This window comes from Gigantopelta aegis, chromosome 7 (assembly GCF_016097555.1).
Source record: "Gigantopelta aegis isolate Gae_Host chromosome 7, Gae_host_genome, whole genome shotgun sequence".
Lineage (NCBI taxonomy): Eukaryota > Metazoa > Mollusca > Gastropoda > Neomphalida > Peltospiridae > Gigantopelta > Gigantopelta aegis.
Window position 1 is genome coordinate 37,934,002 of NC_054705.1, and position 24,264 is coordinate 37,958,265.

General features: G+C 35.6%; 1 protein-coding gene across 1 annotated transcript in view; it reads right to left on the minus strand.

The window, feature by feature from the left end:
• Positions 1 to 24,264, minus strand: part of LOC121376803 — a 79,958-nt gene that overhangs the window by 45,296 nt on the left and 10,398 nt on the right. Inside the window, exons 2-3 of the mRNA XM_041504577.1 lie at positions 10,956 to 11,081; positions 9,418 to 9,503 (exon numbers count right to left, since the gene is read on the minus strand). Of these exons, the coding sequence (XP_041360511.1) occupies positions 9,418 to 9,503; positions 10,956 to 11,081 (212 nt within the window). The remainder of the gene's footprint in view (positions 1 to 9,417; positions 9,504 to 10,955; positions 11,082 to 24,264) is intronic.

Below are 24,264 nucleotides of genomic sequence, written 5' to 3' on the forward strand. Positions count from 1 at the left end.
CGTTTACACTACCCTCTGCTCTTCCTTGGTAATACATACCTACAATGTATCTTAGAATGGGTGTTATATATAGTACACTGTTCAGACTATCTGTTGCTAAACATTTTGTAATTACACACAGCGCACCACTAGCTAGAGCAAGAAATGACGGCCATGCACTGCATCTGGCATTATTCAATGTCAGTGCAATAGCAATTGCAGCAAGGTACAAATTGGTATACGACTTTCTGTTATAGAGGCAATGTACCCACATGCCTGCATATCTGATGTTCTAAGCTGTATTCTCGTGCATGTCTAACGTTCTAAGCTGTATTCTCGTGCATGTCTAACGTTCTAAGCTGCATTCTCTTGCATGTCTAACGTTCTAAGCTGCATATGTCTAACGTTCTACTGTATTCTCGTGCATGTCAAAGCTGTATTCTTGCATGTCTAACGTTCTAAGCTGCATTCTCTTGCATGTCTAACGTTTTAAGCTGTATTCTCTTGCATGTCTAACATTCTAAGCTGTATTCTCGTGCATGTCTAACGTTCTAAGCTGCATTCTCTTGCATGTCTAACGTTCTAAGCTGTATTCTCTTGCATGTCTAACGTTCTAAGCTGTATTCTCGTGCATGTCTAACGTTCTAAGCTGCATTCTCTTGCATGTCTAACGTTTTAAGCTGCATTCTCTTGCAATGTTTTAAGCTGTATTCTCGTGCATGTCTAACGTTTTAAGGCCATGTCTAACGCAAGCTGTATTCTCTTGCATGTCTAACATTCTAAGCTGTATTCAATGTCTAACAAGCTGCATTCTCTTGCATGTCTAACGTTCTAAGCTGTATTCTCGTGCATGTCTAACGTTCTAAGCTGTATTCTCGTGCATGTCTAACGTTCTAAGCTGCATTCTCTTGCATGTCTAACGTTTTAAGCTGCATTCTCTTGCATGTCTAACGTTTTAAGCTGCATTCTCTTGCATGTCTAATGTTTTAAGCTGCATTCTCGTGCATGTCTAACGTTTTAAGCTGCATTCTCGTGCATGTCTAACGTTTTAAGCTGCATTCTCTTGCATGTCTAACGTTCTAAGCTGCATTCTCTTGCATGTCTAACGTTCTAAGCTGTATTCTCGTGCATGTCTAACGTTCTAAGCTGTATTCTCGTGCATGTCTAACGTTCTAAGCTGTATTCTCTTGCATGTCTAACGTTCTAAGCTGCATTCTCTTGCATGTCTAACGTTTTAAGCTGCATTCTCTTGCATGTCTAACGTTCTAAGCTGCATTCTCTTGCATGTCTAACGCTTATTCTATGTCTAATGTTCTAAGCTGTATTCCCGTGCATGTCTAACGTTCTAAGCTGTATTCTCTTGCATGTCTAACGTTCTAAGCTGCATTCTCTTGCATGTCTAACGTTCTAAGCTGTATTCTTTTGCAATGTTTTGTAGCATCAGCCACTTGTAGAAATATGAACGTGTATTTTCTCGTTGGTACATGGTGATGAATACTTTACATTAACAGCCCCTTCTTCTCTATAAGTATCACCAAACATTTCGGTGGCTACTCTTTCACTTAATAATACAGTGAACACTTTTTTTCTTGTTACACAGGAAGTCAAGGAACATTTTCCCATCCCCAAATATGTATTCATTTGCCCTTGTGTTTATTTGCATTGAGGCTGGCTCAACTTTCTACATATGAAAGATAATATCAAACATATATCAACTGCATTTTTATGTAGAATATCAACCTAGATGCATAATCATCAAATATGTTTGGCAATAGCTGCACCATTTTTGTGCTTACATCCAATTAAGGTTCAAGCACACTGTCCTGGACACACACCTCAACTATCTGGGCTGTCTGTCTAGGACAGTGGGTTAGTTGTTTAGTGGTTAGTGAGAGAGAAGAGGGTGTAGTGGCCTTACACCTACCCATTGAGCCCTTAAGAACTCGCTCTGGGTTGGAGCTGGTACCGGGCTGTGAACCCTGTACCTACCAGCCTGTAGTCCGATGGCTTAACCACTGCGCCCCCGAGGCTGGTAACAATTTCAATAAAGCACCATGATTTTTCCACTAAATCTTACCATAGTCAAGTGATAGTGGTAGATGGAATTATTGAGTCTCAAAGAAAAGGAAGTGTTCCAAGTCCATGACAAGTTCCTGACAGGCAATGTGAATAAGTTGCTGTCATATTTTAACAGCTGCTCTTGTGCCCGTGGAATTTTGAAAACTATTGGCTTCTTTGTAAGATCAACTTAACACATAGTATCCCCATGTTTTACAAGTGTTCAGTCACAACATTAAAAAAGATTATGTATAAATCTAGTAAGCTAGTGTGTGGAAGAGCCATTACAGGTGTGTGAGAGCATCCACATGGTAGAATGGTATATCATGAATGTATCTGAGATCAGCACCAAACTCATTGTCACAAACTTTGGTCTCTGTTTATCTTCAAAGTAATTTCTGCGGGATTCTTTTTAAGAATATTTACATTGATTATAAGTTGCATATTGCAGTTTATAGAGTGAAGAAGCAATCCACTAATGGGCATGAGCTGCTGTTGTACTGTGGGCTGTTTTTAAAAAGTTCCTGGTGAGATAATTTTATCTAGCTCTATAGTGTCACTATCCAGCCACTTTCTTCGAGAAGTGTCATCACTTTTAATAGGGACACCTTGATATGTAGACCACTCATCATAATAACAAGTCTTCTGTCTATGTATCTGGCCTCTTCGACTGGGTGTATTTTAAACTACTGCTTAATATATGGAATAACAGGAAGATGTTAAGGATTAAGATACCGTATGGCTGTAGGAATATCCATATTGTTCATATCAACTGTATTCCTTCTGAAACTGATAGAGTACAATTAGTTGGTTGGCAGGCCTGCAACGGATTTACCAAACTTGCTAAAAAGCTGTGTGTGTGTTTGTTTAATTCCAGTATCGTCAGTGGACGCATACTAAACATGTTGTGGACTGCTAATGTCCCAGCAGGATCCCAGTTGTGTTTTTTACTTGGGTTGTATAGTGGAGACAAGCAAATTGTTTAAAAACTATTGTTGGAAACCCATACCTAGCAGATCTAGTCCAATCGAAATGAGTATGTCAGCTAATTTGATGACGTTTTTCTAGAAGTAGTAATTTTTACTTTTAAGTGTTCTTACATTTCCCAATCATCTTTTACCTGACTGAGATGTGAGTTTTGTTGCAGGTTTCTAATAATATCGACCGATATGACTACTGTCAACTACGATATGTATCTCCCTTTAAAATTATGCTATTTGCACATATGGTTGGGGTTGGGTACTCACTATGAGTATAAGGTAATTCATAACTTATTTTAGTAGACAAATTGTCCATGGACAACTTATCTGCTTTATTTTAATCGGCTCAACATGTTTTGATTTAGTTCGCTGTCACCCTATGTGGTTGTGCACCACTCTTTATTCAAGCCAGTTTTTGTTTCATACTTAGATAGGCCTAATAATTTATATTTTCTTGGTCCCAATTGTGAATGAAGGATAAGAATTTTTTTAATGTAACAGATATTTAGATTTTAAAAACAAATCTCAGTATTTGTTTTATTCTTTATGGCAAATGCAAACATAAATAAATGTACCAGTACATAGGGGCATATCATCAAAAGGTTAGACATCAAGATTTGATGAATACAAATTCTGACAACGTTTACTGCGGTTAACATTTTCTGCGACAATCGATTATGAATTTCAACCGATCAATCTTCGATTATAATCGATCATCGGAACACCACTAGTAGTTGCATCTATTTCTGCTCAACGATGATATAAACAACTATTATCAGCAGTGACCATGTGTTTCACTAATCTATTATACAGCTGTTAACCACCTAGTATCACACAATAGGAAAATAAATAATTTAGCCAATAATTGTCACACGTTTCACACGTTAACATGTAATATCCTAATGGGAAAATAAATAAGTTGGCCTCAAAATATGAGTTGATCGAAGCGATCGATTGATGAAGCCTGAATATTATTTCCAAGTTTCTGATCTCCTCAAAATAAATAAGGGATGGATTTTTTTCGATTTATTATTTATAAAAGTCAATTTTCAATAATAAAGAATTAAAATTATGAATAAATAAAGTTTTGGGGAGGATGCACTATGCGTAACTAAATACAAAAATTTCACGCTGATATATGTCATAATTTATTAATACTTGTTAGGTTTAGTGTATATATACAGTCAAACCTTTCTTAACCAGTCACACAAGGGAGTAGATAAAAGTGGCCACTTAAGATAGGTGGCCGCTGATTACAGGTTGACACACATATAGTCTTTAAAACATTTGTTGTTGTTTCTTGTTTTATGGTCTGTACTGCTAATCATCAAATGTGTGCTTTGCAGTTGACTATAAGGGTGTATACTACCAAATCAAATCCCATAGGTGACAATAGTAACATAATATGTGGCATATATATTGCATACAGGTTTTTTTTCAAATGCAACATGTCATATTAAACAACAAAATGTTTTTAAATAAAACCCCTGAAGACATTTACTGTCAGTTGGGTGTGTGTACTCAGGTATATATGTAGAGACATGTAGATATGCAGAGTACCGGTACCTCTACCCCTTTAAAGAATTCCATTAAAACGCATGCACTTGACTGACCCTTAGATTATGAAGACCTTAACAAGCGCATCAAAGATATATCAGTATTAAAAACATACACTGTCTGAGGAAGGAAAAATCAACATGACTGTACCTGTATGAAGTAATGACTTAATGTCCTAAAAATTAGTGTTGGGAGAAAATTCTGTATGCTGGGTGTGGATGTCTTCAAGTCACCAGGTGTGGGAATTTCAAATCCATCGCCCACGCTGATTTTCACAATGGACCATCAAAACCATTGGCAGCTACCAGTATTCCTGACTATATTTTATTTATAGTCTACTGTAGTTGGAGATTTTAATATTTGTGATATCTGGAATCATCATCCAGCTTTCACATAATATATAATTATTATTTATTTTTATTACTGAAAAAAACCCAACCTATTTTTAAATGACATAATTACCCGGACATCTATTTTCTTGCATTATTTTCTAATCCAGATGAATACAATATGTATATTGGATGTATTCCTACAATCTGTAATCCAGCATTTTATTTAGCTAGTAACACTGGTTAATACAGCTTCAACAATAAAATAAATGATCAACAAACTCCAAGGCAGATAATCAAAGCTGAAAAACATTGGTTCTGAATCTAGTATAATAGGTAATCATTGTGTAAATCATTTAATTCCTGTGGATAATCTAAATCCACTCACAGTTATTTGTTGGTAAAGGTTGCATCTTTGCCCAACCATATAAGCTATTTGCATCCAAATATAAAATCTAATTATTTGGGTTGTTATGATTATAATCTACTAAAGGATTCTTAGCTTTTTGGTAACTGTTAGATACCATGGATATTCCACCTCTCATCCCTTGTTATATAAATGTATACTGTTCTATTGGTAGTGGGTCTAGTTTAATTTTACTTAAGTTTAACAAAGCATCCCACAACATTCCAGGGGATATATAATAATAATAGAAACTAGTAGTTTTAAATTTTTCAAAGTCTGCTAATAATAAAGTATCTGTTTTAACATATAGATCATGGTAATACAAACTAGTAGTTTTAAGTATTTCAAAGTCTGCTAACAATAACGTATCTGTTTTAACATGTAGATCATGGTAATACAAACTAGTAGTTTTAAATATTTCAAAGTCTGCTAACAATAACGTATCTGTTTTAACATATAGATCATGGTAATACAAACTAGTAGTTTTAAATATTTCAAAGTCTGCTAACAATAACGTATCTGTTTTAACATGTAGATCATGGTAATACAAACTAGTAGTTTTAAATATTTCAAAGTCTGCTAATAATAAAGTATCTGTTTTAACATATTGATCATGGTAATCTCCTAAATGTTTATATTTAGAAGTGTCCCATACATTTTGAACATGTTCATAATCTTCCTCGCTTATACCTTTATTTGTTAAACTACTATAGAATTCTTCTATTGGAGGAAGTTGTTCTTTAAACTTATCCCAGCTGTCCATATAATCATATGGGTAAATTCCTAGTTTAAATTCTTCGTCTGTAAAAACGTTTTTATTACTGGAAGGTCATCTCACCCTTTTACCAAGCTGTTGATAAACCTAATTCTTCCTATAGTCAGAATATGTATATTTTTGCATGTTATTTGGAATAACAGTTAATTTACGTTCGTAGCTATAGTTCGAATAATAAGGTGCAAATCGTAACCTCTTAAATTATGAAAAACAACCGGAATAGAACATGGATCAATTCTTAACTTTAAATTACAGCTGTTGTGTGCTGCACCTCGGTATTTACCAGCAGTGAGGCAATAGTCCTTTACCCTATATTTGAGGCCATTCTAATGTTACTTGTGCCATTAAAATGTATACATTGGGATACAAGAAAGATATTAAAAGTGATATTTGGTTGTCTTTGTGACATCTAGGGGTAACTTTAGGTTCAAAACCATGAACATTTTCCCTGAATAATAACATTTAATCTATTGCCTTTTAAAGTGAATCATATATGAAAGTTATATATCTTCAAAACATTTTATATATGATTCACTTTAAAAGGCAATATATTACATTTTAGTCCTAAAGATCAGGTGCCTTTTATAAGAGTTGATAAAAATGTATTTAATATATATATACATGTATCTATATACAGTCGAACCTGGTCTAACGGTCACCTGTACATAATGGTCACCTGCCTATAATGGTCACTATATAAATCCCTCCCAATGCATTTCCTTCCTTATTTGACCTGTACATAATGGTCACCTGTCCATAACGGCCAGCGGTCACTATTTTTAACCCAAAATCACAGGTTGAACCTGCTATAACGGTCACAAGATGATCGTCATGAAGACGTTTTTTGGTTTATTTTTTGTCCCTGGTTATGTCTTTACTTTTTCAATCATCTCAAAAATTATAAATTAAATGTGTTTATATGGCCATGTCTGTAGCTTTGGGTTTATTTTCCGTCAAAGTAAAGTTCCATTGTAATTCTCTGATTCTAATTGAAAAAACAAACGGGCACCCAATAACTTCCGTGACATGCAGTTACTGGTGGTGTAATTCGATTGGTTCTCAGCATCCTCACTGAACAGTAGACGACTTCCCATTGGCTATACATGATGTCATCTGTATGTATGGTCACTCTGTTGAGTCTCGGGAAACAAAACAAATGAGGTGTTATGTTAAAGCGGCAGTCCCTGGAATATTTTTATTATTTAAGCATTTAGAACAGTTAATCCAATCACATTTGGTGCATATAAGACGCCGCACTCTGCATTGGATTCGCTATGCTGGCTTTTCCAAGTTAAAAATAAACCCAGTATTTTGAAAGTGGGACACTTTTGACGGGCTCCTACTGACGTCAAATACGGCTAAAAATAGCACGGTTTAGCTACTGTTGCAAATGGCGAGAATTGTTCGAAGTGCATAGTAAACATTTGACGATATGCGTGAATGGCGACAACTCCTGAGTGAATTAAAAGTGCAGTTATGCTTCTGTTTGAACTTAGAACTTCATTTTATAAGACTGAAACCAGAGATGGCAGCTTTAAGTGTCTGATTGTTTCTAGTCAGACATGATTGGTAAATAAACATGAACTGCTGAAGGTGGCGGTCATTAAAGATGCCCCGTGTTAGGATTATTTAGTGACTCATGATCTTATTCAGCTGTAATTAACGGTCATACTCCACTGAAGGATTAGCGGTGACAGGAAACAAACAAATGAGTTAAACATGCCAAATGGGTAATAACCTTCAGTTAAACAAAATATCTTCTCAGCTTCTGCAAGTCAATGTCAATGTTTGCGAAATGTATTAACAAATATGTTTGCATGCAAAATGCCACCGAAAAATCGTACTGCTTTAATGATGACATAAACAAGCTAGTGTGGGAATAGTTTTAAAATGTGACAGTTGTGATATGTTTTAATATATGGGTTCTAATTCTGAACCTGTATATAAGGGTCACCTGTCTATAATGGCCACTTTTGTCAGGTACCTTGGGTGGCCGTTATATACAGGTTTGACTGTATATATCGTACAGTCATACAATTTCGATCGACATATGTTTTCGATACTTTGTTTGTAACTGCATGTATCGCGAGATTATGCGAGATATTACGTCACTATCAGCCTAAACATAAACAACGAAGTGTCTTTTACCTCAAAATATTAAAAATGCTTCAAGTCAAGCTGCCAACTTTATGTTTTAATTATAATACCATAAATAGTGTGCATGTTATCAGTTTTTCGTAATGCAATATTTTGGTACTATAGTAATGAAATGCCTCACATAGCGAAATCCATATATCACAAATCCCTGCAAAGTTATCGTCTGCAACACTGACATCTGACCTGCCAAAGTTCGACGATATACCACGTGATCATTACACTGAACAATAAAATTTATGGAAGGCTGGTTGGGTTACCTCTTATGTCATTCACAGCAAAGATCTTTTCGGTAATTTCTGGTGGGGGCATGTTTACATGTGCATTTACATTTACTACAAATAAAGGTAGTTTGGTGGAATTAGATTTTTTGAAAATATATAGTTCTGTATCGCTGTCAGAGTACTTACGGTGACAGTCTGAATTTAGGTGTCGTTGATACGTATAACAAGAGGATTAGACATTAGCCTATGACGAAAACATAATGTAAATATGTTTTAAGTGTACACTGTCTATTGGTCTGAAGATTATTCAATATGTTTTACAAGTTACAAACATTATATGATTTTATTTTCAAAAGAAGATGTTGATGTAAATTATTGCATGGAGTATAGACCCTTCACTGCCATAAAAAGGACAAAAATAGACAGCCAATGAAACTATCGAAAACATATGACGTTTGTGAAAATATAGCGGAAACACCTATACGACATAGCAGCTAGTGTTTTTGGGGGAAAATTTGGTGTTCATGGGAAATTATCACTGTTTTTCACAATAAACTAATGTGACTTGAGAAAGGTAAAGTAGTATTGTATGTACGAAGTATTGTTTTTATTAAATTTGAATTTTTTGCTTATCATATCGAAAACATATGACGCCAGGATATATATATATATATATATATATATACACTCACACACTCTCACACACACACACACACTCACACACACATATACACATGTATATATATACATATATATATATATAAAGCATCCACTTTTTTAAAATGCCACCAACCTACCCAAACACCAAATTGTTTTGTTCCTTCAGCGATCACACTGTTTCACACCTAACACAAGTGGCGGAGTCAAAGGAGGCCTTACCAGTAATGTTGGGCTTCCTAAGGGCTGGCCTGTCCTCACCACAGAAACTAGAAATAGTTTTATATAGTTTTCTTACTTGGCAATGTTTCTGGCACTAGGCTGACATTTCATTATGTCCTTTAAAGAACCTGCTAGGCTGGTGCTCGTAGTCAAAGCATGATTCTGTGTGTAAATAATTGCAAAATATTGCTTAAGTACACACGCCTCACACAAACACAGAGTTATTATATAATAGCTAGAATATCCAATGTAATCAAAGTATATGATATTTTGATCAACGAGCTATAAAGTGAATAGACATATGAATCAATGTGACTTTTTTGGTGTGTGTGTCTAGTCAAATCAATCATGCTTTATATCCATTTACCATATTTTCTATAATGCATCAAAGAACAAAAAGAAGTTATATTGGTCAAAATGAAATGCAGTAGACATAGAGAATACTAAACGAGTTCCCGCGTAAGACCGCTTATATTAGAACGATTGTGTTTTCAATCGTACATCATGAGAAAAAGCAAGTGATGTACGATTAAAAACATACAAGTTGTAATATAAACGGTCTCACACGATAACGAGTACACTATCTATTTTATTTATCACACCACACATCAATGAACAAAAATCACACTGAATGACTTCAAAATATCTAAACAATTCATGAACATTAAAGACCAGAAACATGACGTCACTTACCAAATGATGTCATTTAGCGAAATGACGTCATGTTGTGATCACTTCATTTAGTTATTTATCAATGAAAGTTTGTATTCCTATGCTACTATTATATCAATGAAGGTTACACATTATTCGGACATATATGTATGTACTGAAATTGAAATAATAAAATGATCTGCCTGCCAAACGTGAAAAACTAGTCAAGCAAATTAGACTAAGATATGTGATATTTTATTGAATACAAAGTCAAAATGACAGTCCCATGATTGCTGTCCATTGTAGAACTAACACGCAAGTACATCTTAGTCTCCTTTAATAATACAATTTTTAATCCAATTTTATTTAATTTCACAGAACATAATGGAAATTTTCTCATTTTGCCAAAACTGTTTTCCTTTCTTTCCTACACTGACACAAATGAAAGTTATACATGAAAAACTAAAAGCAGACTACGGCTATAGATTATATAGATAGAGTATTTTGTTAGTCACTGTGTATGTTTCAGTGCCAGACTGACCTTTAGTGACATCACGCCGGTGCCACGCCGCTAGTTAACCATTCTACCACTGCTCAATAGTGTCACAACATGCGATAGTAAGATTCCTCCTTATAAGCACTATAGTCTATCTTTATGTAAGAATCTTGAAAATGACGTCATTTCCATTTTACGTCATTTCCATTAAAAAAGACACTGCTTTGCATATTTGTACATCATTTGAATATAGAGTAATGGCTGACTGGAATCAAAGTTACGTTTCTAAAACATGTTGTATTAAGATGGAGATTATATAATAAAGAGATTATTACCTTTGTGTCTTTTGGTATTGCAAAATACAATTTTTTTTATTCCTAGTATATGTTATTGATGATACCCAAACACACTCAGGTAATAACCTATATGTACATATACATGTATATATATCATACATATACATGTACCTCGATTGTAGGCGTTATGTCGTCTTCCTGTGCAATTAACTTGTTTAAAAGGTCACTCATCTGATGAAGCATTCCTTTATCTGCATCTTTAACAGTCTTAAGATTGTTCAGCAACAGCTCACGAATCTGCAACAAAAAATGATGACAGTAATGACAGCATGAAATACCAGCAAAACAGCTTGTTCTTTTATTTAATAAGAGCCTATTTCTGCAATATTTACTTAATTTATGACAACATTAATTGACGTTTTTAATTAATTTATGTTTATATATGCTTTGAAATGAAGACAACACAAACAGACCCATCCTTCGATATCCAGTTTGTAGATTTCATGTATTAACATTAACATATGGGGAAAACGCCAACATTGTTAATTTTTGACACGAGAAATTTTCCCAAACATACTTTTTAGAAATTATTCTAAATTATGTTCATTTAGTTATGTATGCATTGAAAGTTCTGTTTTTCCCAACATATTTAGCAAGAATATATTTTAATAACATTTGGCATGTTTATACATTGGGATATTTGAAACAAGTTGAATATATAACGTTATTATTCAATGTTATTTGTGTTTCGTTTTTTGGTGTTCTTTTTACATTTCATGTGTATACTTTCAACCTTTGCATATTTATAGCAAACCAAAGGACACTGATTTATATTAGCACAATCAAAGTGACACTATTCACAATAATTCTATTGTACATTTACATCAAATAAGATAATTTTCAGATATCTGCACACACATTTGCAAAGACGTGGTTGTGTAACGTATTTTGTTTATTACCGTACTTTACAACAATGATGTACGTGTATCTGCTAGAATCTCTTTAGAGTTATCTCGCAGCAAAATAAATGTAGTATCAAACGTTACTTTAAACACATATTTAGTAAGGTATACATGTTTGGTTTAACATTTACAGCAATAAAATTATATTTTATGTCATAAACAGCATCATTCTCTTGGCAAAATCAGGTTCTGGATGATTGGGGGGGGGGGGGGGGGGCACGTTTATACACGTGCTGAAACCAATCTAGTGATCAATTGTTTCTCCTGCAACCTCACTGATGTGTGCACGTTTATACACGTGCTGAAACCAATGTGTCTTTTTAGGCACGTTTATACACGTGCTGAAACCAATCTAGTGATCAATTGTTTCTCCTGCAACCTCACTGATGTGTGCACGTTTATACACGTGCTGAAACCAATCTAGTGATCAAATGTTTCTCCTGCAACCTCACTGATGTGTGCACGTTTATACACGTGCTGAAACCAATCTAGTGATCAATTGTTTCTCCTGCAACCTCACTGATGTGTGCACGTTTATACACGTGTTGAAACCAATCTAGTGATCAACTGTTTCTCCTGCAACCTCACTGATGTGTGCACGTTTATACACGTACTGAAACCAATCTAGTGATCAACTGTTTCTACTGCAACCTCACTGATGTGTGCACGTTTATACACGTACTGAAACCAATCTAGTGATCAACTGTTTCTACTGCAACCTCACTGATGTGTGCACGTTTATACACGTACTGAAACCAATCTAGTGATCAATTGTTTCTCCTGCAACCTCACTGATGTGTGCACGTTTATACACGTACTGAAACCAATCTAGTGATCAATTGTTTCTCCTGCAACCTCACTGATGTGTGCACGTTTATACACGTACTGAAACCAATCTAGTGATCAATTGTTTCTCCTGCAACCTCACTGATGTGTGCACGTTTATACACGTACTGAAACCAATCTAGTGATCAATTGTTTCTCCTGCAACCTCACTGATGTGTGCACGTTTATACACGTACTGAAACCAATCTAGTGATCAATTGTTTCTCCTGCAACCTCACTGATGTGTGCACGTTTATACACGTACTGAAACCAATCTAGTGATCAATTGTTTCTCCTGCAACCTCACTGATGTGTGCACGTTTATACACGTACTGAAACCAATCTAGTGATCAATTGTTTCTCCTGCAACCTCACTGATGTGTGCACGTTTATACACGTGCTGAAACCAATCTAGTGATCAACTGTTTCTCCTGCAACCTCACTGATGTGTGCACGTTTATACACGTGCTGAAACCAATCTAGTGATCAAATGTTTCTCCTGCAACCTCACTGATGTGTGCACGTTTATACACGTGCTGAAACCAATCTAGTGATCAACTGTTTCTCCTGCAACCTCACTGATGTGTGCACGTTTATACACGTGCTGAAACTAATCTAGTGATCAATTGTTTCTACTGCAACCTCACTGATGTATGCTTGTTATAAAACAAAAAATATATAAAACATACACAGATGTAGAAAGTAACGTATTCTGTTTCCAATATTGTAAATTAATTTTCAACATAATTTCCTTAAACTTATTACATGTGGTAATTAAAATAACAGTATTTAAATAGCTAAAATGTTCATTGTCATTCAATATGACTTGTTCCAGTTGATTTAAATTTTGTTATTGTCAGACCAGCTTTATTAGCGGCAGAGGACGAGGATGCCAGGTGGGTGCAGGGAAACACACAGAGACTGCACCCATGGAGGAAGCTGAGACAGGTAGGCGATGGTGTGGACAGCTCAGAAGACAAGAGTTGGAGGAAACTGACAGAAAGGTTCAAAAGAGATTGAAATTGTTTGAGAAATGTTTTATATTAAGATAATGAGAATGGTAGGCAGAGGGCGATAGATGAGAAAGATGAATGAATGTGAGAGCCAGGTTTGACGGGATTCGAACCACTGTCTTCAGCTTGATTGTCCAGCAGCTTATCCACTAGACCACGGAGCTCACTACTTGGTAATATTTAATCATATTTCATTTAAATACGCATAGTGTAGGGTTGATAAATATTTTAAAAGCGATTAACAAAATTAAGTTGTGCATGTTATACATGCTACACAAAACTAGTAAAAGATTTGTTACATTTCTGGTGACATGCAGAAATCTCTTCTTTTATTTAAAATTCACTTATTGTTGAAGACAAATGTGAATAGCCAAAGCAAAGCAGGTATACCACGCTTCAATTTAGTGCAGTCGAAGTTGACATACTGCGTCACACGTAGGAGTAACACATCCAAAGCAGGTAAACCACGCTTCAATTTAGTGCAGTCGAAGTTGACATACTGCGTCACACGTAGGAGTAACACGTCCAAAGCAGGTAAACCACGCTTCAATTTAGTGCAGTCGAAGTTGACATACTGCGTCACACGTAGGAGTAACACGTCCAAAGCAGGTATACCACGCTTCAATTTAATGCAGTCGAAGTTGACATACTGCGTCACACGTAGGAGTAACACGTCCAAAGCAGGTATACCACGCTTCAATTTAGTGCAGTCGAAGTTGACATACTGCGTCACACGTAGGAGTAACACGTCCAAAGCAGGTATACCACGCTTCAATTTAGTGTAGTCGAAGTTGACATACTGCGTCACACGTAGGAGTAACACGTCCAAAGCAGGTATACCACGCTTCAATTTAATGCAGTCGAAGTTGACATACTGCGTCACACGTAGGAGTAACACGTCCAAAGCAGGTAAACCACGCTTCAATTTAGTGCAGTCGAAGTTGACATACTGCGTCACACGTAGGAGTAACACGTCCAAAGCAGGTAAACCACGCTTCAATTTAGTGCAGTCGAAGTTGACATACTGCGTCACACGTAGGAGTAACACGTCCAAAGCAGGTATACCACGCTTCAATTTAATGCAGTCGAAGTTGACATACTGCATCACACATAGGAGTAACACGTCCAAAGCAGGTATACCACGCTTCAATTTAGTGTAGTCAAAGTTGACATACTGAGTCACACGTAGGAGTAACACGCCCAAAGCAGGTATACCACGCTTCAATTTAGTGTAGTCGAAGTTGACATACTGCGTCACACGTAGGAGTAACATGTCCAAAAAAACCAAAACAATTGTGTTGGTGACATCAAAAAAATTATGTTTTTCTCACCTTTTTTGGGTCAGAACTTTGAACATATGTATTGTATCTATGATAATTATAGATCTTCTGAATTGTCTGTACTTTTTCTGCAAAAGTACTGTGAAAACATTGCTGCTGAATTGTATTTTTCTAAAGTACTGTGAAAACATTGCTGCTGAATTGTATTTTTCGAAAGTACTGTGAAAACATTGCTGCTGAATTGTATTTTTCTAAAGTACTGTGAAAACATTGCTGCTGAATTGTATTTTTCGAAAGTTAACAATGTCAGCATTTTTTCCCAATTGCTCACTGAATTAAAATCAAAGTTTGTTTTATTTAACGACACCACTAGAGCACATTGATTTATTAATCATGAGCTTTTGAATGTCAAACATTTGTTAATTCAGACATATAGTCTGCTACATTTTTCCATTAGTAGCAAGGACTCTTTTATATGCACCATCTCATCAGTGAGTCAAGTACGGTGAACATAAATTCTGCAGGATTAAATATCTCATCTTGCATAAACAAACAATAAAATTATAATGCAAAACCTTAATGTTGAGCTATTAGTTTACAGGTTAACATTGTTGTCATTGAAAAAGTAATAAGAGTGAAACCTGTCCTAGTGGTCATCTGTCATCAGCGGTAACGTTTTTCCATACCAAACGATTTTTAATGTAAATGCACTCGTATTAAGCAGTCACCTGTCTAATTGGATTCCAAATTGCTAAAATAGCTGTATTAATTAAGAACCATCAGTAAATATTTACTGTTTTATAAACAGGTTACTTTAAACAACAGCGATTAGTTTAGTAGGAAGGTGGGGTTCCCATGCGCCCCCATGATATATTTTTCTAACTTACATTTTGGTAATTCTCAGGGTGTCTAGCAAACGAATTTTGATGTTCCCAACAGGAAATATTGTCCCATGGGTCCTTTTGGTGGCCATCTTGGATGCCACATTAGATTATTGATGAAACTTGTTAATCGGCATAATTTTTGAAGCAGACATCATACAGAGACAAATGAAGCCATTTTTCTGCATAATTGTGCCATGAGGAATTGATTGAAAGGGTTGTTTTTGTGATTTAAATAAGATAGATGCATTAAAAACAAATGTGAAAAAGTCACTTTAATTTGCTCTAAAATATTTTTGCATATATACCAAAGTACAGGATTCACATTAAATCTGGAATCAACTAAAATTGATAGCATAGAGTGAAATAACATAAAATTAGTTCAATAAATGGAACTATTCTTAGATATATTTATTTTGTGCAACAGAATAAGCTACAGAAGTAGTAAGCAATGTCACTTAGTTCGTGTCACTGCTGAAAATCTAGTCATCGTCATAAAGAAAAGCATCATAATCAATCTCAATGTCTCACTCTTCCTCATTCTTCTCCTCGTGAAGAGTTTTCTCTAACAAGTCAATGAGGGAAGGTGGAAGGAAAGGGCCACATGACCACACTGGCTCCAAGATACCCTCCTCCTTCTGAAAAAGGCCTTATTAAAGACCTTGGGAGCATTTTTGGGTAAAAGTGGGGAACCAAACTTTTTAACATAATTTGGGTATGCTGAATCCAAATTTGTCAGTTCCCAAGCTGGATTTTGAGTCTTTCATCTTTAAAATGGCAAAACAACAATGGCTGCCATATGGTTACTAAAAGAGAATAATGTAATGTTTCAGCATTTGAACGAGTAAAGTTATGATATTATTAGCTATTTCTCTCTCTTTTTTTTGTCCTAGAATTGATATTTGATATTTCTGTGATGTTTCATTGAAAATTTCAAGATGGCCTCCATATTTTTTACTAAACCTCAAAAATAACATTTAAGCTGTTAAGTGAAGTACCTTTGTTACACTGGTCATTACTTTATGTCAGAGAATTGTTATTTTGATATTTCTCGGATGTTTTCAATTATTAAGAGTACGAAAATTCCAAGATGGCCACTAGACAAAATATGTCTTAAAAGGTAATGTTTCAGGGAAGTGTTGGGTAAAAGTGAATACCACAGCTTTTTAAGACAATTTGAACAGAATTCTGATTCCAAAAATCATGCTTACTAAGCTGAATTTTCAGTTCTTGACATTTCAAAACCCCCTCACCCCCACCAAAAACAATTGCCGCCAAATGACAAATGTGCAATGGCAAGTATAATTTTGTAATCTTTTTGCAATTTTGTAAATACAGATGTGGAAAAATAAAGTTATATTTGAATGGTTAGCCTATATATTTGATTTAAGTATTTGTATATGTGCATTGCAATAAAGATATTTCAATTATGAAATACACATTGTTATCTGAATGTTTTAAATTAATACCAATTTTAAAGACTTCTTCAAATTATATCCTGTTTTACATCAAAGTTTTAGTACAATTAAAATAACTAAATGTTGGCGAGTGGTATATGGAAATGGTTTCTATTCTGTTACTGTTCACTTGAGTCCAGCGTGATGGCATTTGTGACCTACACATTCACTCATTTAGTGTCATGTTGCCGTACTTCAAGCATTATGATCATTACAACTATGCAAGATGGGGTCCTATTTATCTGGCAGCATGTACCAGCTTCCTACATATGTGCTCTCAGCAAGTGTGCTGCCCGTAGATTCAATCAGTGGCTAAATTGCACTGGCAAGAAATGAGGTGGAGTTGTTGGTATCACATAGACAATGTCAGCTCTCTGTAGGCGGACCATTTCTTACAACCTGCGATCTCAAATAGCAACTGATACATATTAAATGTAAGAATTGTCTCCTGGTCACACTATTCATCACAGCAAGACAAACACGGGACAACGAAGATGACGAAGTATTGGTCGATACATTGCAAAGATTCAGTGTATATTTTCCAATGATGCACAATCTGCTTCCCTTCAAAATATTGTGACGAAAGATGTAGCATTACTTGGTATCAAACAGTTCGGCCAAAAACATCTTGACACATTGAGTATGATGCAAGCCAGTCGTCTTCATTCATCATCCACTGCTTAAAAATAATGCAGCTACATTTGCATCACTGTATACTGTAATCAAGGACAGCAAAGAAAAAGACAAAAGGACGATCTTGAAAGCAGACAGAAATGTCCTTCAGTGACTCATCACTGCATATGAAGCTGGCCGACCTGTTGATATGCCCACCATACTGAAACACCAGCTTATGCCAGTATCTCTAGCACTTGCTGAAATGAATGGCACACTTTGCACTGGAAACAAGTCAGTACTGGCTGATATATTAACAGAAGGTATTGAATGCCCTGAAACAATTAATCTTCAAGATAAAAGCATCATGCCTTATTATAGATGGGCAAGCACTAGTTGTTGGAATTGGAAAACCTCCTAATGCAGTGACTTTTGGTGACCTAGCAAACATATTTATCCGGAAAGTACTGGAAAGTTAACAAAGAGTGGATGCCATTTTTATAGATATTTGGAAGAGTCTATCAAGTCCAACACTAGAGTACAACGCAAAAAGAAAGCTCAGCCAATCAGACGTGTTTTAGAAGACCGTGATGTACCCCTACAAAAAACTGGTCAAATTTCATGGCTTTACAAGAGAACAAGGTCGATCTTGCCAAGTTCTTGTCTGATGAACTGCTTGCTAATGCACTGCATCATACAGAAATTGTTGTTGCTGGCGGATTAGTAGATGGACAGGAAGTTCAATCGTCAAACATCACAACCGATTTAGCTTCCCTGAGGGCTGCACGCGAAGATGCTGATACTAGGTTGGTGTTACATGCTATCCAGAGCCGATTAAATATGGTTGTATCATCAAGAGATATGGATGTCCTTGTGCTGTTGGTTTCCCATTTTCCACATGTACAGTGCAGGAGCCTCTGGATGATGATGTCAGGCACGTAAAAACAAAAGAGATATATACCCATCGAAAAAGTATTCAACAACTTGCCAACAAATTCAGCAACATCACTGCTTCATTTCCATATGCTTACCGGATGCGACACGCCTTCTTACATATCAAATCACATGAAGCGGTCATCATGGACGGTCTCCAAAGCGGACCATCAATTACTCAGTGGCTTAGGAGTAGGTGAAGTCACAGATGCCATCAGAAAATCAACAGAGAAATTTGTGTGCAGAATATACAGTGCAAATCAAACCGACTCAGTTGATGCAGCACGGAATGTTTTGTTCTCCAAGGCCATGAATACTATGTAATTGAGCCAGTTTTTCAATGGCAAAGCCCTTGATCTCACAGAGTGGTGTGAAATCTAGATGCTGAATGCCATTAACATGTAAAATACAGTATACAGAAGGACACTTCCGCAATTCTTTTGACTCATCACCATCATCACTCTTGAGTTTCTTTGACTTTGGCATGATTATTCACCACCACACTATTACTATACTGTGTTTGTTAGTTGATTATTAGTTACCGTCACCAATTCTAGCTAATTACTCAATAAAGCATTCCTAAAGTAAAGAAAAAGGTTATTGCATTAGTAACTAAGCATTTGGATCATGCAGTACAAATGTCTTTTCCTGTGTAAAATGAAACAATTTGGGACAAATCTGTTAGTATTTCATTTATGGGTATATCCTTAACTATACAGCCCGTCTTTCACAAAGATGAAACATTTTCCAACACAAAATGAATTCCACAATATCTGATATTAGTATGTATATAGACAGATACTGGTATTTGACACGATTTATGGTGGAAATTAAGCTGATGTTTACATATTTTAACCCTCTCAATAATTTTTTCATACCAAAATTATGCAGAAAAATGGTATCATTTGTCTCTGTATGATGTCTACTTCAAAAGTTAAGTGAATTATCGATTTTCATCACAAATCTAATATGGCGTCCAATATGGCCGCAAACGGACCACATGGGACAATAATTCGTCTTGGGAACATAAGAAATAATTTACTAGATACTCTGAGGATTACAAAAAAGTAAGTTAGAAAAATATAACATGGGGGTGCATGGGAACCCCATTTTCCTACTCGACTAGATAAGCTGTAGCCGAAATGCAATGGTGAATCCTTCACGGATACTAGCACCCATTCAGTCTGACATCAGCACTGTGTATCAATTAAGAATTTGTGACAGTGAATTGCATCTAATTGCCTCTACATAAGCTGAAGTTTGTCGTCATTATATAGATGCGTCTGCTAATTCGATGACAATACACAGCATCAAGTAGAATTAGATAAAAAAAAGAGAAAACAAAGTTATGAGAGAATTAATTTAAACAGTTAAATGTTCATGCTGTTCTATCGACTTGTTCAACATACACTACTGTACATTGTTAATCTCTTGACCAATAAGACTTTCAACCATCTCTTGTGTACAACAATTAAATTTTTTTTTCCAGATATATGTTCAGTTGTTGTCTGAGTAAACATCCGACAAACACACGTTCAGGTGACCTTCATTTGCTGTTTCTGTACATCATAGGTTGACATGAGAAATAACCGAACAGTTGCACAATTATGTCTGTCACTGCTTGGCACCGCCTGCCCATGGACATTACCAAAGTCTGCATAACACATTGGGGTATTGCAGTCCACGTCTCTTGTAATGCCTGGACAAGCTCTTGTAGCGTCTGAGGTTGGTGTTGACGTAGTTGCAACTTCGATCCAAGTGGTCCCATATGTGTCCGATGTGGTTCAAATCTGGGGATCTAGAGGGCCAAAGTAGTGTAACGACATTATTTCTTTGCAGGAATTCCATTGCTACACTAGCCGTATGGGATCGAGCATTGTCGTGTTGAAAAATGACGTTATTTGCGTTCACAAATGGAATCACATGTGGAGCTAAAATTTCGTCTCTGTACCTAATGCCGTTTAAATTGCCTTGGATATGTACCAGGTCAGTACTTTCATTAAAACACAAATGGCTGCCCACACTATGACACTCCCACCGCCGAAGTGATCCGCTTCCTGGATGCAATTTTGCGCAAAACGTTCATTATGACAATGGTATACACTTGCGCTTCTGTCGGTTCTGTGCGCTATGCATCACTATAAGCTATTCTCCGCCATTGGTCCCTGTGCAATACTTGAAATCTACAGAACCATTTGCGCGGGTGTTCTTGGATGGTAACCATCTTGTCTTAGGCGGTTCCTTACAGTCTGGTTCAATATTCTTCGCAACCCTGGTATGGCTAAAGTGGTAGAGGCTGCTGTCAAGAATCTATCCCGTAAATGGCGTAACCGGATGTAGTGATCTTGTGCAGCCGTCGTGACACGTGGTCTACCGGATCTGGGTCTATCATGCACACATTTCCATTTTGGCTAAATCGATCCCAAAGGTGAGATATTGTGGTCAGGTGAACATTTAATAAACGTGCAACTGCTGAACGAGTCTCTCCTGCTTGCAATCTACCGATTGCAATTTTTGGCTGATCATCAGTAAGACGTGGCATGACTTATAGACAGAGCATTTGACCAACAGCGAATGCATAAATAAGGAAAACCCTACCACTTGAAAGCAACGTGCATCTGTGTTGCACATGCATTTTGAGCATGATAAATTTGTGCATGGTTTGTGCACGTAGGCCTCATGAACAAAAATGACATTATTTAAACTCGACGTCGAAAGCTGCATTTTTTGTTTGTGTTCCTTATGTTCTAATGTTGTTTGGCATGCATGGAATAATGTGCCATAATTTATGTCATTTTAAACATAAAGATGTAGTCGTACCATCAGAATAAAAAGGTTGCGTTTCTTTTTTTGAGTAGTATACATAAAAATCAGAAGGGTAAATCATATTTTAGTTTTGAATGGAGAACATTAAGAAGTTGGTACAAATATTACTACTACTACTACTAATAATAATCCTTTATTCATAAAAGTAACTCAATTAGTACAAAACCATTCTCCCTTGAGGCCTTCTCTACAAATCAAATTGAAGTAGATTATAACAATATATAATATAATATGTAATATAAACTATACAATATATACAAATGTAGATGTGTTTATAAACGAACAACTGTTTCATAGTACCTAACAATATGGACAGTCATGATTACATCTATCAAAATAGTATTTAAAACAATTCTTTTTTTAATATATTGACTCGTAACCTTTTCACATCAATGGGCAAGCTGTTTTCCCTCATTTGTGGTGTGCAAGCAATAGTTAGATTGAATTTTATTGAAAATATTTTGTAGATATTGAGGAGCAATGCCATTAAGAAATTTGTAAACAAAAATAGCCTTTTGGTATTCAACCTTTTTGTCCATTGTTAGCCATTTTAATTCTCTAAAGAGAGGATTTGAAGGGGAATCTTGTTCTTTATCCAGAATAATGCGTGCAGCTCTTTCTAATAATGTTGAGATTCGGTTTAGTACTCGCTTGGAACAGTTTCCCCATGTTGTCTGGCAATATTCAAGTACAGGCTGAATATAAGCATAATTAACATAAAGTAATCTGACTTTAAGTGGCAGGTATTTTAAAAATCTTTAAAAGCAACATAGTTCCGGAGCTGAGCACTTTATACGTTTTTTAAAATCAATTTGAGCATTCCACTTAAGAAAATAGTCAACATTCACCCCTAGTAGCTTGTGAGTGTCAGTGTTTTTAATTCCTGTTTGTTTGACATAAAGATCCAGGTGCTTTTGTTCAATCCGTGTTAGCTTCTGAGCAGTTGTTAGTAACATAGTTTGTTTTAATTTCATTTAAAGACATTTTATTGTCAGTGCACCAGACTTCTATGTTTTTACGGTCATCATTAAATTTTTCTTATATTACATCTAGGGAAGGATCAGCAAATAGGTCATGTGTGAATGTTTGGCAATGTGTGGTACGTCATTAATAAATACTAGAAACAGCGGGATCCCCAACACTGAACCTTGTGGGACACCTTCCTTCACTACTACTGGTACAGATTTAATAACGGTCAATAAAAACATGCTGCGTCTTATTAGTAAAATATGATTTCATGGTATTTCCATCAAAATTACATGTATAATGCTTCAATTTTGATATTAAAATATTATGGTCAACTACATGTAGATCAAATGCTTTTTATGAAGTCCAAAATAAACAACACCTGTTAAATTTCCCTCATTCATCTCTTTTAGCCAGATATCTATAATTTTTTAAAGTGTCGTTTGACATGAGTGATATTTACGAAAACCTGATGTTCTTTGTGAAGAAGATTGTTACATTCAAATAGGAATATAATAGATTAGCTACATGTTTTTCACTGATCTTTGAGTGTTGGTAAAATGGATATGGGTCTATAAATTCCAGGATGATCCTTTGCCCCATTTTAAAAAATAGGTGTTACCTTCGCACATTTAAAAGTATCAGGGTATTGATTTGTTTTTGGCACTCAGGTTGATGATATGCATTACCGACTCAGTCGTTATCGCTGCAGAGAGTTTAAACACCTTTGGTCCATGATATACCTTTGCTTCTGATGTACACAGTTTGAATTGTCGTACCTGTATGTTAGGAGTAGTTTCTCTTAAATGGTCATTAATACTAGGAGGATTTCAGTTTGAATTATTTTCAAGTAGCTTATCAGGTAACTCACTGAAATATTTGTTGAAAAGATTACCAATTTCACTTAGTGATGATGCTGTGGTACCTGGTATGTTCATATATTGTATGATGCAAGGAGGAGGTAATTATTTCTTGTAATTCAAGTCATTTAGATATTTCCAAACACGACGCGTGGTCTGATTTTCTTCAATGGCCTGTTTGTAGTAGTTTTCCTTTGCTTTCTTTATTAAAGAGGTAACTTTGTTCCTGGACTTGCAGAATTAGAATATGTGGTAGACAGTCTCTTGAATGCTGGTTTTGGAAAGGAGTTGGTGTAGCTGCATTTTTACTGCTTTCACAAGGTGTGTGTTGTATAGCCTCTATTAGAAATTCGCAAGAAAAAATAGGCAGAGTTATGTTCCCTAACCACTTCCGGCATGTTCCGGTTTCTTCAGAGATGGCCGATGGCCACAGTTGTTTCTGAATCTAATTCAGCTGAGATTTATGCATACCAGTCCCTAGCATTATAAATGTCTCCACCTAACTACATGTATGCTTTAAAAATAAAGAATGATACAGGTAAAAATTAAGTTGATGAAATTGCATTTTGTTACAACTGACCATATGTGAAATATAGGATATGAATCTAGCAAGCTGTCACACACCCTGATTCTTTCGGTTTTCTTTCATGGAAATTTTAGATTTTTTTATTTTTTGTTTCAAAGCTGCAATCTCGCCTCACATTAATTATCATAATTTCATTTAAACATACAAACACGCCTACGTTTTTAATGAATTGTGTGTGACAGAAACACATTTATTATTATTTATTTATTATTATTTATTTATTATTATTTTTAAAATTATTTATTAATAATTAATTATTTGTGATTATTTATTTATTAT